At 44.1% G+C, this 15,336-nt stretch overlaps 1 protein-coding gene across 1 annotated transcript; it reads right to left on the bottom strand.

Annotated features, from left to right (window-relative positions):
- Positions 1-730: 730 nt before the first annotated feature.
- Positions 731-14,236, bottom strand: DDX47 (DEAD-box helicase 47). Its single transcript, XM_027541380.1, has 12 exons — positions 14,104-14,236; positions 12,819-12,912; positions 10,537-10,725; positions 10,212-10,283; positions 9,877-9,995; positions 7,997-8,068; positions 7,755-7,871; positions 7,082-7,228; positions 6,219-6,356; positions 4,528-4,598; positions 3,826-3,955; positions 731-1,715 (listed from the first exon to the last, which is right to left on the bottom strand). The coding sequence occupies exons 1-12, from the start codon at positions 14,194-14,196 to the stop codon at positions 1,584-1,586; spliced, it is 1,374 nt and encodes a 457-aa protein (XP_027397181.1). The 5' UTR covers positions 14,197-14,236; the 3' UTR covers positions 731-1,583.
- Between the last annotated feature and the right edge of the window lie 1,100 nt (positions 14,237-15,336).

Here is a 15,336-nt window from a genome sequence, read left to right as displayed (position 1 = left end):
AAGGATCTCTCTACTCATTCTGCCTGAGACTCTATAGTTTATGGTCTGGACCCACCAATATGCCTGAAGACACATCATCCACCTTTCTTCCCTTAGTGGCCCATCTTCCCAACCTAGCAAAGCATACTCTAAAGTACTTCAGAGAAAGCAGCCAAGCTTTAGAAGGTTTCTACCCTTTTTAGTCTCTGCAGAAATATGCATGTACCTGAAGGGTCCACAGACCCTAGGTTTGGAATCCTATTTAAAAAGTTCAGACTTCTTCAGAATAATTCATCTCTTCTTACGCACCACCCACAAAGTGCTCAGTCGTGTCTGACTCTTTGTGACCCCATGGACTATAGCCTGTCAGGCTTCTCCATCCATGGGATTTTCCAGGCAAGTATACTGGAGTGGGTTGCCATTTCCTTTTCCAGGGGATCTTACTGACCCAGGGATCAAACCTGAGTCTCCAGCACTGCAGGCAGACTCTTTACCATCTGAGCCACCATGGAAGCCCACCACCCACAATCTGATTCAAATTAAGCCTGCTTCTAAAGTCTTCCACTGAGTTGAAATAGCAATCATCCATTGGCTTTTATCCACTGGCTCAGAGGGAGACAGAGCTACCAGTATCTAAGCTGCTCTGAGAGTCCCAACAGGAAATACACTAATGGAGAATTAGCCCCCAGTGGTGGGCACCCCACCCACCATATTTACAAAGATCTTCCTACAATCAACGGTCCACACTTGATTCCCACAGAGAATTTTACTGACATCTACTTTTCACTTACTGAACACTTCAACTTTAAGAAACACAACACGCACTTTCCATTAAGATGTACATGGAAGACTTCCCTGGTGGCACAGTGGGTTAGGAATCTGCCTGCCATTGCAGGGGACACAGGTGTGATCCCTGCTCCGGGAAGACTCCACATGCCTTGGAGCAACTAAGCCCGTGTGCCACAACTACTGAGCCCGTGAGGTGAAACTACCGAAGCTGGGCACCTAGAGCCAGCGCTCTACAACAGGCAAGGCCACCGCAACGAGGAAGCTGCGCACCGCAGTGAAGAGCAGTCCACACTAGCCGCAACCAGAGAAATCCGCGCACAGCAAGTCTTCTCCTATGAAGTCTTTACCACAAAAAGGTCTTGAAGGAGTCTGAACTTTTTTATAATAATATTTAAATTTATTATTTCCCATTCAGAGTCATGAAACACAAGCTGAGACTGCTTGAGTTCCACTGTTTTTTAGATATAAACATCCCTTTCCTTTGCAATTACAGGCTGAGGGCTTCATTAGCCCAGTCCTTGATTTGCAGCTGAAAAAAGCACAGGTCTGTGTGAAGGGTGTGAAGGGACAGGAGAGCATGTGCTCCTCATGTCAGGAACGAGTAACCACAGTGGAAGGCCAGTCCGAGTCTCGACATCAGCTCTGTGACAATGTCCCACAGCAACAATGCTTGAACACACAGACGGGGGCCCAGTACTGTAGGAGCAGGGCCGTCTGGACACGTGCTGACGGACTGGCCTGAGGAAGAGGTCCCGTTCTCTCCTTCAGTCATCTCCACAGCACAGAAGGCAGAAATCAAGTCTTTATAAAAGAGATTAACGGCCTTTCCGTTTCTTCATTTTTCCTCCAGCCACCTTGTTCCTGACACCGATCGCACCCTCCGTGTCATCATTGTCCCCAGCATCCTCCCGTGAGCGCTTCTTCTTCTCTCCATGCTCCCTTAACTCCTGCAACAAACAGAAAGGACGGGCTTGATCGTGAACTGCTGTCACTGAGGGGAACACACCCTGGTCTCCACTCCATCAAGTCAAGCCCTCTGCTTCCCTGGCGGTCCAGTGGCTAAGAGTCCCTGCTTCCAATGCAGCAGGCTCAGTTGGATCCCTGGTCAGGGAACTATTAATAGACCTCACATGCTGCAACTGAAACCTGGTGTAGCTGGCAAGCTAGATAAATAAAATCTTGATAAATTAAGAGAATTCATTTATTTAAAACAAACAAACCAACCCTAAGTAATTCCCTAATACCTCACATTAGCAAACAAATAAAACCAAAATCCCAATATACAAAACTGTCATCAAAGATAAAAAAATGAAAACAGGGAGCTACTATTTTCATATGGCAGACTAGCAAAGATTTAAGAGAACGGTAATACCTAGAACTGGTCAGGGCAGTGGGGAGACACAGACACTGTCCCGCGTACAATGTCACATACGTCGTGTAAGCTGCTATAGCTTTCCTGGAGAGCAACTGGGCATTCTGTATGAATTTGAACTGTGTGTTCTCCACTCAACAATTTATTCTATGGAAACAAGTGTGCAAAGCTGTACATAGTAGGATGCTCAACACAGTTATTAACTAAAATATATAAAACTGGGAAAAGCATGAACACATATCAATGGAAAGCACGTTATATATTCATAACAGAATCATTAAGAAGGGATGGCATGAGAATTTTAAAAAGCTAGCATTTAAGGTAACATCTCTAAAACCTACAAGTGGTGCTGTTTTAAAAAACTGAATTCATCCTCCTCAGACTACTAATTGTCTAGCACACATAATCTGGCCCCTTGCCAATTGAAGGTAGTGAAGGAGCTCTCAGTGACTCTAAGAAATCAGTCATGCCGCTATGTTTAGGCAAGTTTGGTAGCTGAATCAAATGAACGCTAACATGCAGCCTAGATGAAGATTTTTGAATAGAGTTTAAAATGTGAAAGAAAAAGAAAAAAATGTGATCACATGAATCTAGATTAGTTGAAACAGAAAAAACAATACACATTTAGATAAAAGTCATATACAAATTGGAAAAAGTCTCATTATGGCTAAAGAAAAACAGCCAAATGTAATCAATGGTTTTGTGTATTTCACTATTTTAATCCTTTCTGTATTTTCTAAAAAATGTTTTCCAACACACATCAAATTTTCTATAAACAAAAACACCAAGACTTCCATATGGGCAGAAAAACAAGCCCATACCTCAGCTACTCAGAAAGCGCTCCGTGCACTAAGTCTCTTCACCCCTCAGAGCAGCACTCCTGGGATAATAGGGCACTGGCAAGCGTTCTCCTCTAGACCCTTCCATCTCCAGTGCTCCCCCTACAGCTGCTCTCAGGAACTACACTGTCCACCCGACTTATCTGATGCTCATACACCATGTCTCCAAGGTAACTACTCTTCCTGATCTGCAGGTGAGGGACTGACTCTGAGAGGTCAGACACCTTGTGCAAACTCACAGCTGCATCTTCTCAAGTTCAAAGGTTTTCCTGCCTCACCATTCCTGCCACCACAGACGGTGGCTGGGAATGAATGTAGTCACTGTGATCAGACTGAGTCCAAACCCTGATTTGACCATTTAGTTACAGGGTCAAAAGCAAACTGCCTGCATCTCTATGTTTTAGCATACTCATCTTACACTTGGAATAAAATAATACCGTTTATTGAGGATTAACACGATAAAGTGTCTTGCATGCAGTTAAGTTGCATAGAAGCTGGTGAGAAAAGGCATTGCAGGGGTTTCCCTGGTGGCTCCATGGTAAAGAATCTGCCTGCCAATGCAGGAGACATGGTTTCGATCCTGGTCCGGGAAGATCCCACAAGTCTCAGAGCAGCTAACCCTCTGCACCACAACTACTGAACCTGTGCTCTAGAGTCCATGCATCACAACTACGGAGGCTCGTGCACCACAGAGCCGATGCTCAGCAACGAGAGAAGCCGCCACAATGAGAAGCCCTCATATTGCAACTAGAGAGCAGCCTGGGCTCGGTGCGACTAGAGAAAGCCTGTCTTTCAACATTGAAAACCCAGCGCAGCCAAAAATAAACAAATGAACGAGTTGCACACCATTCGGGCAAATCTCTGGGCCTCGGTCACGCGTTCTGTCAGCATCATGACTTCGTCGTCCTGGGTTGGAAAGACAGGCAGTTTCTTCCCAATCAAGTGCTCTATGCGCTGGAAGAGCTCCACGTCATACCTGAGGAAGGAAAGTTGACACGGCTCTGGCTGGCTGACAACATACACGTCCATCTGTTCATCCCAAAACGATGACACAACAGGAGCCACGGTTTTTAGTAATATCAAACCTATTATTCCTTTTCAGAACATTGATTAAATGCAACCTGCTGTGCAGAGTCCAGCAGAAAACCACCCACCACATCCCTGACTCCCGAAAAGCCTAGGACACGTGGCTGTTTGTTCCTTTAAAAACAAAATCAGAAGAACAGTTACTGTAATATGGTGAGCTGAGGGAATGGTCACTGTTCTCTGGCTCCAGACGTTAAAAGAACAGGGTTTTGGTGTGTGTGCTTTTATACACCAAGGACTCCGCTACACACATGCAGTATATGCTCTTTCCATATACGTCTTCAGTCTTCATTAAAACCCTGCAAGGTTGGTATTACTATTTCCATTTTACAAATGATGAAGGTGGGATGAGGAAGGCTTAGTGCCTATTACAGTAAAAGGTGAAGTCAGGTTCCAAGTGAGTTGGCCCCAGGGTTCTGCTTCTTTCTCTACATTGCTCTGCCCTGAAGTCGGGTCACTTACTGTGTGACAAAGGTAATAGCCTTTCCAGAGCGCCCAGCTCGAGCCGTCCGACCCACTCGATGGATGTAATCCTGAAACACAATGGGCAAGTAACTCTGAGTCAGCTGGAATATGAATTAAAAACTCTGTATGTAAAGTCTTCCCGCCAACCTTTGAAAGAAAACAGATCTGTCCTGGAATGTGGAGAAACAGACTGGCAATCCATTGAAATATGTCTGCCTCACTTTTTAAATTCTCCTCACAGCACAAAACTGACCCCCGCTTTTCCTTTCTTTTATAGAAAGATGAATCCACAAAGCACACCTCCACAGACACAGACAGAGGAAAACGGCCCGGGTCTAGAGGTAGACCTGGGTCCCAGCTCTGCTTCCCCCCATCCCAACCCACAACACAACTGTCTGCAAGTCCCAGAACCTCTCTGAACCATGGTTTCTGTCTATGAGTCAGGGGCACAACACACTGCAAACTCAGCATTACTGCGAAAATCCTATGCGAGAGCACCTTGTCTACAGCAGTTTAATACAAAGTCGAGACACACTAGTTGTTCTCAACTGGGGGTAGCTTTGTCCTCCCCAGGGAGCATCTATGAACTGTCTGGAAACATACCTGGTGGCCACAGTCACCTGTGGGTAGGGGCCAGGAATGCTAAGCATCCTACAGTGGAGAGGACAGCCACACAACAGAGAACTCCCGGCCTGAGGTGTTAATGAGGCTGAGAAACTCTGGGATCGCCGAGGACCACAAGCTGCCATTCTCATCAGTTAGACCAACAGAGGTCAGCATGTGAAACATCTGCTCCTCTGATGGTGAGCACCTTGCCCCTCTCCTGGGTTCCTTCCTTCACGTTCATTGACAACACGTCCACAGGCATGTGCAAGATGAGGAGAATGAACAGATCAAGAGTTTCCTAATTTCTGATACTTAACTACCCAAGGACACACATACACACCCAAACACACACCCCAAGACTGTAACTAAAGGAAGACAAAAAACATTAAGAAATGCACTTTGGGGGCTTCCCTGATGGCTCAGATGATAAAAGAAACACACTTTGGATACAATGGACTATTATTCAGCCATATAAATGAATGACACCTTCCTGTTTGTGACAACACTGGCTAGACCTTGAAGGTATTTGACTCAGTAAAATAAGTTAGACAGGGACAAATACAGAGATCTCACTTATATGTGAAATCTAACAACAACAAAAAACTGAGCTCACAGATACAGAAAACAGGTTTGGTGGTTACCAGAAGCAGGGATGGGTGTATGTGAAATGGGTGAAAGAGGTCAAAAGGTACAAATTTCAGTTATAAAATAAGGAAGTCATGGGGATGTTAATGTACAACTTGTGGACAAGAGTTAAAAACACAGTACTGCACATTTGAAAGTTGCTAAGGGAAAATATCTTAGAAATTCTCATCAAAAGAAAAAAAAAAGTGCAACTATGAATGGTGACAGATGCTGTGACCATTTTGCAATATATGCAAATACTGAATCAACACATTTTATACCTAAACTAATGTAATGTTACATGTCAATTACACCTCAATTCAAAAAAAAAGAAAAGAAAGGGGAAAGACAGAATTAGAGAGGAGGAAAGGAAAGGAGACGGGAAGGAGAAAGGAAAAGAAAGAAAAAGAAAAGAAAAATATTTGGGGTGAGAAAGTCAGGTCAGCAACAAGACTCACCTTGGAATGGGTAGGAATGTCAAAGTTAACCACTACATCCACATGGGGTATGTCCAAACCGCGGCTTGCAACATCAGTTGCTAGAAGAATGGAACGAGCCTTCGCCTTAAATTTATTAAGGGATCCCAGGCGCTTGCTCTGAAACAATGAAAAGAAATGGAATGAATTTTCATCTTGAAAATCTAAGGAATCTTGGAAATCCAAGACACATAAACTAGACACATTAAATAGATACAAGAACCAAGAAAGAAATTTTTTAAATGATGTTTCCCCTTCAGTCTAACTGGGCTTCACAGGTCAAAAGGAAACATGAAAGCAAAAAAAAAAAAAAAAAAAAGGGTCCAAGACTAAAACTAGAAAATACTAACATAAAATATTGTCAAACATGACAGAAGGGTAACTGGGAAATAATTTACCACAAGGGCTGAACAAATCGGGCTTCCCAGGTGGTGCCAATGGTAAGGAACCTGCCTGCCAATGCAGGAGATGTAAGAGACCTCCTCCAGAAGCCCTGTCATGGCAACCCATTCCAGTACTCTTGCCTGGAGAATCCCATGAACAGAGGAGCCTGGAAGGCTACAATCCACGGGGTAACACAGAGTCTGACACAACTGAAGCAACTCAGCACGCACACATGCTGAATAAATCAACTCTACAGCTTCCATACTAGACAACTACCTGTGGAATATTCTAACTGGAGCCTCTGCTATCCTGAAAGGAGGAAGCAGCATTGACGGCAACACTTTAAAGCCCGTAACAGCAGGACAACTGCGGAAGGACGCATTAGTGTCACATGCCGCTACTGCAGAAACCTCCTGCCGTGAGGTTTATCTTTCTCACCAATGATGCTGAAGAATAGTTACCTGACTCATCTGTCCGTGGAGGGGAATGGCAGTGAATCCAAGATTTCGGAGTAGCAGAGCTGTCCTCTGAGTGTTGTTACAGGTGCTGCAGAATATCATAAAGGAGTTCCCGGCCAATTCGTTCAGAATATAAACCAGGTAGGTATCCTAAGTCACAAAGCCAAAACAATATATGTAACTGAACCTGGAAGAAAGTCAGAGTCCTGGGCATATAAACTACATAAAAGACTAACCCTCTAGCTGCTTCTCAATTACCCAGATGCTCAGCTGGCAGCCCTGCACCCCTTAATCAGCTTTATCATAATCATCTCTGAGAACCATGGGTAACACAGAGCCTGACACCAAGCACAAGGCGAGCTGGGCTCAGCAAGCACGCAAAGCCCTTACATCTGAGGACAAGACTAGGGTCCGCTGCCCACAAAAAAGCCACATAAAAAGCAGACCAAAGAAAAACTACCTCAAGGATGGGGTTAGGAAGGGATTATATCATGACTTCATTACTCTGGTTTAATACATTGTGAATTCCCGGAATGCTCGGCGTTATCAGTGATAAATGTAAACACGGCATGAGCTCTAAAACAAACAGCACTTAGCTAATCAAGAGCTGACACTTTCAGACACTGTGGTGAAGGAGGGGAGGGAGAGGAAGGAATGATCAGAGTAAACACTCTACCTTGAACTTGGAAGGAATAAAAAGATAATACTGCTGCAACTTCTCAACCGTCTGGTACTTGGAGGAGACGGCGCATTTCACAGGGTTCTTCAGCGCCGCTCGCTGAAGTTTCTGCACCTGGAGAAGGGATATCTAGATTAGCACGTTGATTCCTAAGTGCTCTGGTTTTACTCTTGTTACTGGGACTGTTTCTACTTATCAGTTCTCATAAAGAAGAAAAGAGAAGTCCTAGAAAAGCTCACCTTCTTGGTCATCGTAGCAGAGAAGAGAAATGTTTTCCGATCTCGGGGAATCACTTTGAGGATCTTGTCAACCTAAGGCAGAAAGAGCAAAGGATACCAACATGACATTTACACTGGAAACCTGCAAATGTATTTTGTGAAGGAGATAAGGGATCACAAACTAAATACATCACACTGGGGATTTGGGAACTCAAACCTTCGATTCAATTCAGCTAAAACTTACTGAATATATACTGTCAGGTAGCACATCCGATGCTATCAAAAAATAATGCTAATCAGGGAAAAGAACATTTTAAATCAGTACAGTATAGCTAATCTAAGAGAAAAGAAAAGAATAAGCATTAATCAACTAAGTAAGTTATGAAGAACTTCTTGTTAAAGAAAAGATAGAAGAGGTTGAAATCAAATGAAGTAGAAAAGAAAATCTGGTTTTGATATTTCTTACCTCTAAAATCAAAGTCAGACTACATATAATATATATGCTTTTTGCCCAACTATTTGTTTTTTAGTTGAAGAATAGTTGATTTACACCATTTCAAGTATACAGCAAAGTGATTCACATACATATACTTTTTCAGATTCTTTTCCACTGTGTGTATGTGTGCATGTGTGTTAGTCGTGTGTCTGACTGTCTGTGACCCCATGGACTGTAGCCTGCCAGGCTCCTCTGTCCATGGAATTCTCCAGGCAAAAACACTGGAGTAGGCTGCCATTCCCCTCTGCAGGGGATCTTCCCAACCCCGGGATCAAACTCACGTTTCCTGTATTGCAGGCAGATTCTTTATCTTCTGAACCATCAGGGAAGCCCCCCCAGCACAGCTTATTACAAAATACTGAATACAGTTCCATGTGCTATACAGTAGGTCCTGTTGTTTATTTTATATATAATAGTCTGTATATGTTAATCCTAAATTCCTAATCTATCTCCCCTCAAAAGTCAGACTATATTCTTAAGAGGATGCTGAGACTATTTACAATAGCCAAGAAATGAAGGCAAGCTAAATGTCCATCGACAGATGAGGGATAAAGTGGCGGTACATTATACAGCGTAATAGTACTCAGCCATTAACAATGAAACATAATACTCCATTGTGTATATGTACCATAAATTAAAAAAATAAAAATAAAAAAAAATAAAAAATAAAAATGAAACAATGCCATCTGCAACAACACGGATAGACCTAGAGATTATTATCCTAAGTGAAGTCAGACAAAGACAAATATCCTATGATATCACTTACATGTGGAATCTAAAAAACAGTACAAATCAATTTATTTATGAAACAGATTCACAGACATAGAAAACAAACTTAAGGTTACCAAGAGGAAGCAGGGGAGATAAATTAATAGTTTGGGATTGGCAGATGCAAACTACTGTGTATAAAGTAAATAAACAACAAGGTCCTATTATACAGGACAGGGAACTATTTTCAATATCTTGTAAGAAACTATAATGGAACGGAACGGGGAAAAGAACATGCACACACACACATATACACACATAGATATATGTATAACTGAATCACTTTGCTATATACCAGAAACGCTGTAAATCAATAATGCTTCAATTTCAAAATTAATTAAATTTAAAAACAACAAGGATATATTGTACCAGCATAGGGACACAGAGTCATTATTCTGTAATAATCTTAAATGGAGTATATGGAGCATAATCCACAGAAATACTGAAGCACTATGTTGCACTCCTAAAAGCAATATAATATTGTAAATCAACCATCTTTCAACAAAAAAGAAAAGCAGCAGGTATGTTAAATTAACTGACAGTAGTAAGTGCTCCAAAAAGCAAGTGAGCTATGAATCAGACTTTGAAACGGGGCACCTGAGAAGTTCTAAGAGGAGGAAAGATGTTAAGAGCTCACCTCTGTCTCAAAATCCATATTCAAGATTCGGTCTGCTTCATCCATGACCAAGTACTTGAGGGCTCTTAAGTTGAAACCTTTCGTATTTTCCAAGTGGTCAATCAGTCGGCCAGGAGTTGCTAACAAGAAAGGTTGAGGACGTGTTTAAGAAAAAGGACAGAAAGGGAGTAAACTCCCACTCCTAATAATTCCAGAAATTAAAAAAAAAAACATTAAACAGGGTTACAGACAGTCACTCTTTGAACACTTTCCGCACAAGTAAATTACACCTAGCATCAGTAGATTTTTCTGAAATTCATCCTCACCAGCACCTTTTACCGGTGTCAGTTACTCACCTATCACTATATGTGGTTTTTTGGCCAGGGCCAGAGATTGGGACATTGAATCAATTCCACCTACAATGACAGCTACAGAAATAAAAAGAATATTAAAAAGAGATCCTTAATTTTGTTTCCATGATGCACTAAACATCTTTTAAAGCCAATGCCAGATTTCTACTTTCATTTCTCTTCCCTTACAATGACAACTTTCCCCAAAGCTAAAATACCCAATCAGCTCTTTAGGTCAGCGAACTTATATTAACACTTGCTTTCATTCCCTTTCACATTCATGCTCAACCTGTGAAGAAACTGTGAAGAGTCCTTTCCTCCCAACACTTACCACACTGCACCCCAATCGAAGACCCCAGGGCTTCAAACTGCTCTGAGATCTGAAAGGCCAGCTCCCGAGTCGGGGTGAGAACTAAGGCAAACAGACGCTGGGGCGTCTCCAACAATGCGTTGAGAATGGGCAGAGCAAAGGCACCGGTTTTCCCAGAGCCGGTTTCTGCCAGCCCGATGATATCACGACCTAGAAGACAAAAAATATACATAATAGCAAAGAAATGCTCTCTGTGCCATTCCCATATTGGTGGGAATATGACTAAATGCTGGGCACAATACAGACCATGAATAAATATTTGATGAATTGAGGGGAAGAGGAAGTTGATCAGACAGAAGACATGGTCTCTGTCCTGAATAAGCTCAAAATCCACACAATACATAATAATATGATAGGTCCCTGTAGGACAGGGTGAAAAAGGAAGGAGGAGTCAGGAAAGGCTAACAGAGGTGACGAGCAAATTAAATCTGGAAGTCAGCAAAGAAAGGACAGTCTCATGTGAGGAAAGAGGCTTTAAAGAACACAGAATGAGTAAGGAGAGGGAAAAGTACAACATGGCCAGAACACAGAAGTCAAGGGGGAAAACGGAGAAGAATGAGGAAACCCACAGCCATGCTAAGGAGTTTGGATGTCTTCCTTTAAGACAGAGGAATGGAAGGATTTTAGGCAGGGAGTATCATGACCTTTAAGTATCAACACTCTTTAAGACTTCCCTGGTGACTCAGATGGTAAAGAAGCTGCCTGCAATATGGGAGACCTGGGTTCTGTCCCTGGGTTGGGAAGATCCCCTGGAGAAGGAAATGACAACCCACTCCAGTACTCTTGCCTGGAAAAATCCCATGGACAGAGAAGCCTGGCGGGCTACAGTCCGGGGGTCACAAAGAGTCGAACGTGACTGAGCGACTAACACATGACATGACATGACTCTTTAAGAAGATAAACCCTAGGCCTGATGGCATAAGGAGAAGCCAAGGAGCTTAACAGTAATCACTGTTTATACTGCTCCTCCTGAGGGAAGAATGCCAGATTCCTTAAGAATGGTCTGTTATTGCCAATCAAGCCATAACTGAGAAGATCTGGCAATTAATTCCCAAGCCAAAACCACTGTCTCTAGGTTCGCTGTAGCCCCCAAGGCAGCGATCTTTGGCCTGGGCCAGAGACTGGGACACTGAATCAATGTCTCAGCCCCCAGCGGAAAGGTTTCCTTGAAGTAATGACCGCCACACTTGATTGCTCAGGATTCCTCACCTAGAAATTTTCCCTGACGCAACTTGAACGTGACTCTCTTCCTTACACTCTAAAGTGACCTCAAGGGCCAAAATGGGGAAAGCACAGGAAAATGAGACCTCAGAGAGGATACAAGGGGAGCGATGATGGTAGCCTGAATGGAGGCCAGGTGAAGTGAGAGACAGAAAGTAACAAACAAAAATGAACAGTCACTGTAAATCAACTATATTTCAATAAAATAAAAATAAAAGACAGAAAGTAATGAAAGAAAATCTGATTGGCACAGAGGTTTCTACCTGGGGAAACTCAAAGGCCATAAACTGAGATATAGGCTACAGAGAAATTAGTTCTGGTGAGAAAAATAAAGACTCTGGTTTGGATCCAGGGAACTTGAGATTCCTGCAGTAAGCCTGGAAATAAGTATCTAAAAACCAGTTGGACAAACTTGTTTGTGGAGTTCATCCGAAAAAATATGGGCTAGAAATACAGATGTGGGAGGCAAGAGCATCAGACCAGTGGTGCTCCCCCAGGGGCAGACATATCAGAGTAAACCATGAAGTTTTATATCTGTATATGCCTAGGTCCCACACCTGGAAATTCCAATTCAGGAGGTCTAGGCTGGAGCCCAGAAATCACTAGAGTTTTATAAGATCCACAGGTGATTCTAATGAGCACTGGCTGAAACTCACTGATGCAGCCAGCATTAAAGCTTCAGGACTGGATGAGATATCTTAGTAGAATTTTACAGTGAGGGTAAAAAAGGATGAAGCTAGAATTAACACTGCAAGGCAAAGGAAAAGAACCAGAAGAAACTGAGAAAGAAATGCTGGAAAGACAAAAGACAACAAACCACCTTGCAGAAAGTAAGCTCATTAACACTGCAGAATTACTTTTTAAAAAGCCAAAAAAGCCACAAACTTTTTATCTTTACTGACCATACTTTATTTCACTTGAAGTAGGCAAAGCAATAGCTCTCAAATGTGGTAAGTATTTAACTGAGTAGGTGCAACTTTACACTGAACCTGAAACAGACCACATACTTAATTTCAACCTACCTTGTAAGGCCAAAGGAATAGCTTCAATCTGGATCTTTGTGGGCTTTGTCCATCCCAACTGGTCACAAGCTTCACACAATACATCTGTCACACCCTTGGAATTCAGAAAAACACAGTTTAGCAAAGAACAACACACACTCGCCCCCCATACAACTAAAGGACTGTCAGGGCAGCCTTGCTGGTGACACATGCATCTCCTACATTTTGATTCAAAAGGTATTTATTGCAGATGGTGACTGCAGCCATGATATGACTAACCTAGACAGCATATTAAAAAGCAGAGACATTACTTTGCCAACAAAGGTCCATCTAGTCAAAGCTATGGTTTTTCCAGTAGTCATGTATGGATGTGAGAGTTGGACTGTGAAGAAAGCTGAGAGCCGAACTGATGCTTTTGAACTGTGGTGTTGGAGAAGACTCTTGAGAGTCCCTTGGACTGCGAGGAGATCCAACCAGTCCATCCTAAAAGAAATCAGTCCTGAACACTCACTGGAAGAACTGATACTGAAGCTGAAACTCCAATACTTTGGCCACCTGATGCAAAGAACTGATTCATTGGAAAAGTCCCTGATGCTGGGAAAGATTGAAGGCGGGAGGAGAAGGGGAGGACAGAGGATGAGATGGTTGGATGGCATCACCGACTCAATGGACATGAGTTTGAGTAGACACCGGGAGTTGGTGACGGACAGGGAAGCCTGACATGCTGCAGTCCATGGGGTCCCAATGAGTTGGACACCACGAAGCGACAGAACTGAACTGACTCAGTCTCCTCCTTAATTGTGAGTACTGGGACAGTAACTCAAGGCTGTCATCACTCTTCACTCACCAGGGACCAAGCCAACAAGTTCTTTACGTGGGTTACTCCATTTAATCTTCACAGTTCTATAAGATACTTATCATAATCCTCAATTTACAGAGGTGGAAGGTCAGGAACCGAGAGAACTTGCATCTAGTAATGGGTCAGAATTCAAACCCGGCTCATCGGAATTCTAAACCCAAATCGGACAGGTCGCACTGGACAATATCCTGCACAAACACAGCGTTGCCACACCAAGTGGAGCTGAAATGGGCAAATGGGGCTCCTGGGCCCGGCCTCCTTCCCACCACCCAAACTCGGAGTTGAGGGCGGGCCCTCGTCCTAAACCTGAGCCTCGGGTACCCTGGGGGAAATCTGAGCTAGGCCCCGGCTGCTTCGGCACACCACAGGCCTAGATGGAAGGCAACCGGACTCTGCCCGCGCCTGCCGCCGGAAGAACAAAGGGAAGCTGGCATCATCCACTCTTACCAGGTCTTTAAATGTTTTCGTTTCTTCCACCTCCACCGCCGTCTGGGGCGCCTCCATGCTTTCCAGGGAATCGTGCTCCACGGACGCCGCCATGCTGTCCGCGAACTCCGGAAGTGGGTCGGCGGACACAGGATTCTGGGAAACGTAGTTTTAGCTCTCTCCGGCGGCGGCGGCGGCGTGTTGTGGGCGCCCCGCTGAGGGTTTGGCCAGGATTTGCACCAGCCGGCCCGGCAGGCGGGGATTCGCGGACAAGTACATATGGAGATCCAACCAGTCCATTCTGAAGGAGATCAGCCCTGGGATTTCTTTGGAGGGAATGATGCTGAAGCTGAAATTCCAGTACTTTGGCCACCTCGTGCGAACAGTTGACTCATTGGTTAAGACTCTGATGCTGGGAGGGATTGGGGGCAGGAGGAGAAGAGGACGACAGAGGATGAGATGGCTGGATGGCATCACTGACTCGATGGACTTGAGTCTGAGTGAGCTCCGGGAGTCTGTGATGGACAGGGAGGCCTGGCGTGCTGCGATTCATGGGGTCGCAAAGAGTTGGACAAGGCTGAGTGACTGAACTGAACTGATATATATTAAAAAAAAAAAAAAAAGGATGGATATAAACTTTAGGACTTGTGGAACTGAACCAAAAGCAGAAGGACTTGATGACCAGGGTCTGCAGTCAGCCCTCCTTTTTTTTTTTTTCAGTCGCTAGGTCGTATCTGACTCTCCGCGACCCCGTGGACTGCAGCCTGCCAGGTTACTCTATCCATGGGATTTTTCAGACAAGAATACTGGAGTGGGTTGCGATTCCCTTCTCCAGGGACTCTTCTGGACCCAGGGATTGAACCCAGGTCTCCCGCGTTGCAGGCAGATGGGCTTCCCTGATAGCTCAATTGGTAAAGAATCCGACTGCAATCCAGGAGACCCTGGTTGGATTCCTGGGTGGGAAGGTCTGCTGGAGAAGGGATAGGCTACCCACTCGATTATTCTTGGGCTTCCCTTGTTGCTCAGCTGATAATCCGCTGGCAACGCGGGAGACTTGGGTTCGATCCCTGGGTTGGGAAGATCCCCTGGAGAAGGAAATGGCAATCCACTCCAGTTCTCTTGCCTGGAAAATCCCATGGATGGAGGAGCCTAGTAGGCTACAGCCTGTGGGGTCGCAAAGAGTCGGACACGACTGAGCAACTTCACTTTCATTTTCACCCACTCCAGTATTCTGGCCTGGAGAATTCCATGGAC

Source organism: Bos indicus x Bos taurus, chromosome 5 (genome assembly GCF_003369695.1).
Source record: "Bos indicus x Bos taurus breed Angus x Brahman F1 hybrid chromosome 5, Bos_hybrid_MaternalHap_v2.0, whole genome shotgun sequence".
NCBI classification, from domain to species: Eukaryota; Metazoa; Chordata; class Mammalia; order Artiodactyla; family Bovidae; genus Bos; species Bos indicus x Bos taurus.
The sequence above is the reverse complement of the archived record's forward strand: the minus strand, read 5'-3'. Positions and strand labels throughout refer to the sequence as shown.

Excerpts from the sequence above, each read along its gene's own strand:
- DDX47 (XM_027541380.1), bottom strand. The coding sequence starts at position 14,196 with ATGGCGGCGTCCGTGGAGCACGATTCCCTGGAAAGCATGGAGGCGCCC. Across the intron at positions 12,913-14,103 it reads CGAAAACATTTAAAGACCTG|GGTGTGACAGATGTATTGTG; the intron begins GTAAGAGTGGAT and ends CTGAATTCCAAG. Across the intron at positions 1,716-3,825 it reads CCCAGAGATTTGCCCGAATG|GAGTTAAGGGAGCATGGAGA; the intron begins GTGTGCAACTCG and ends TGTTTGTTGCAG.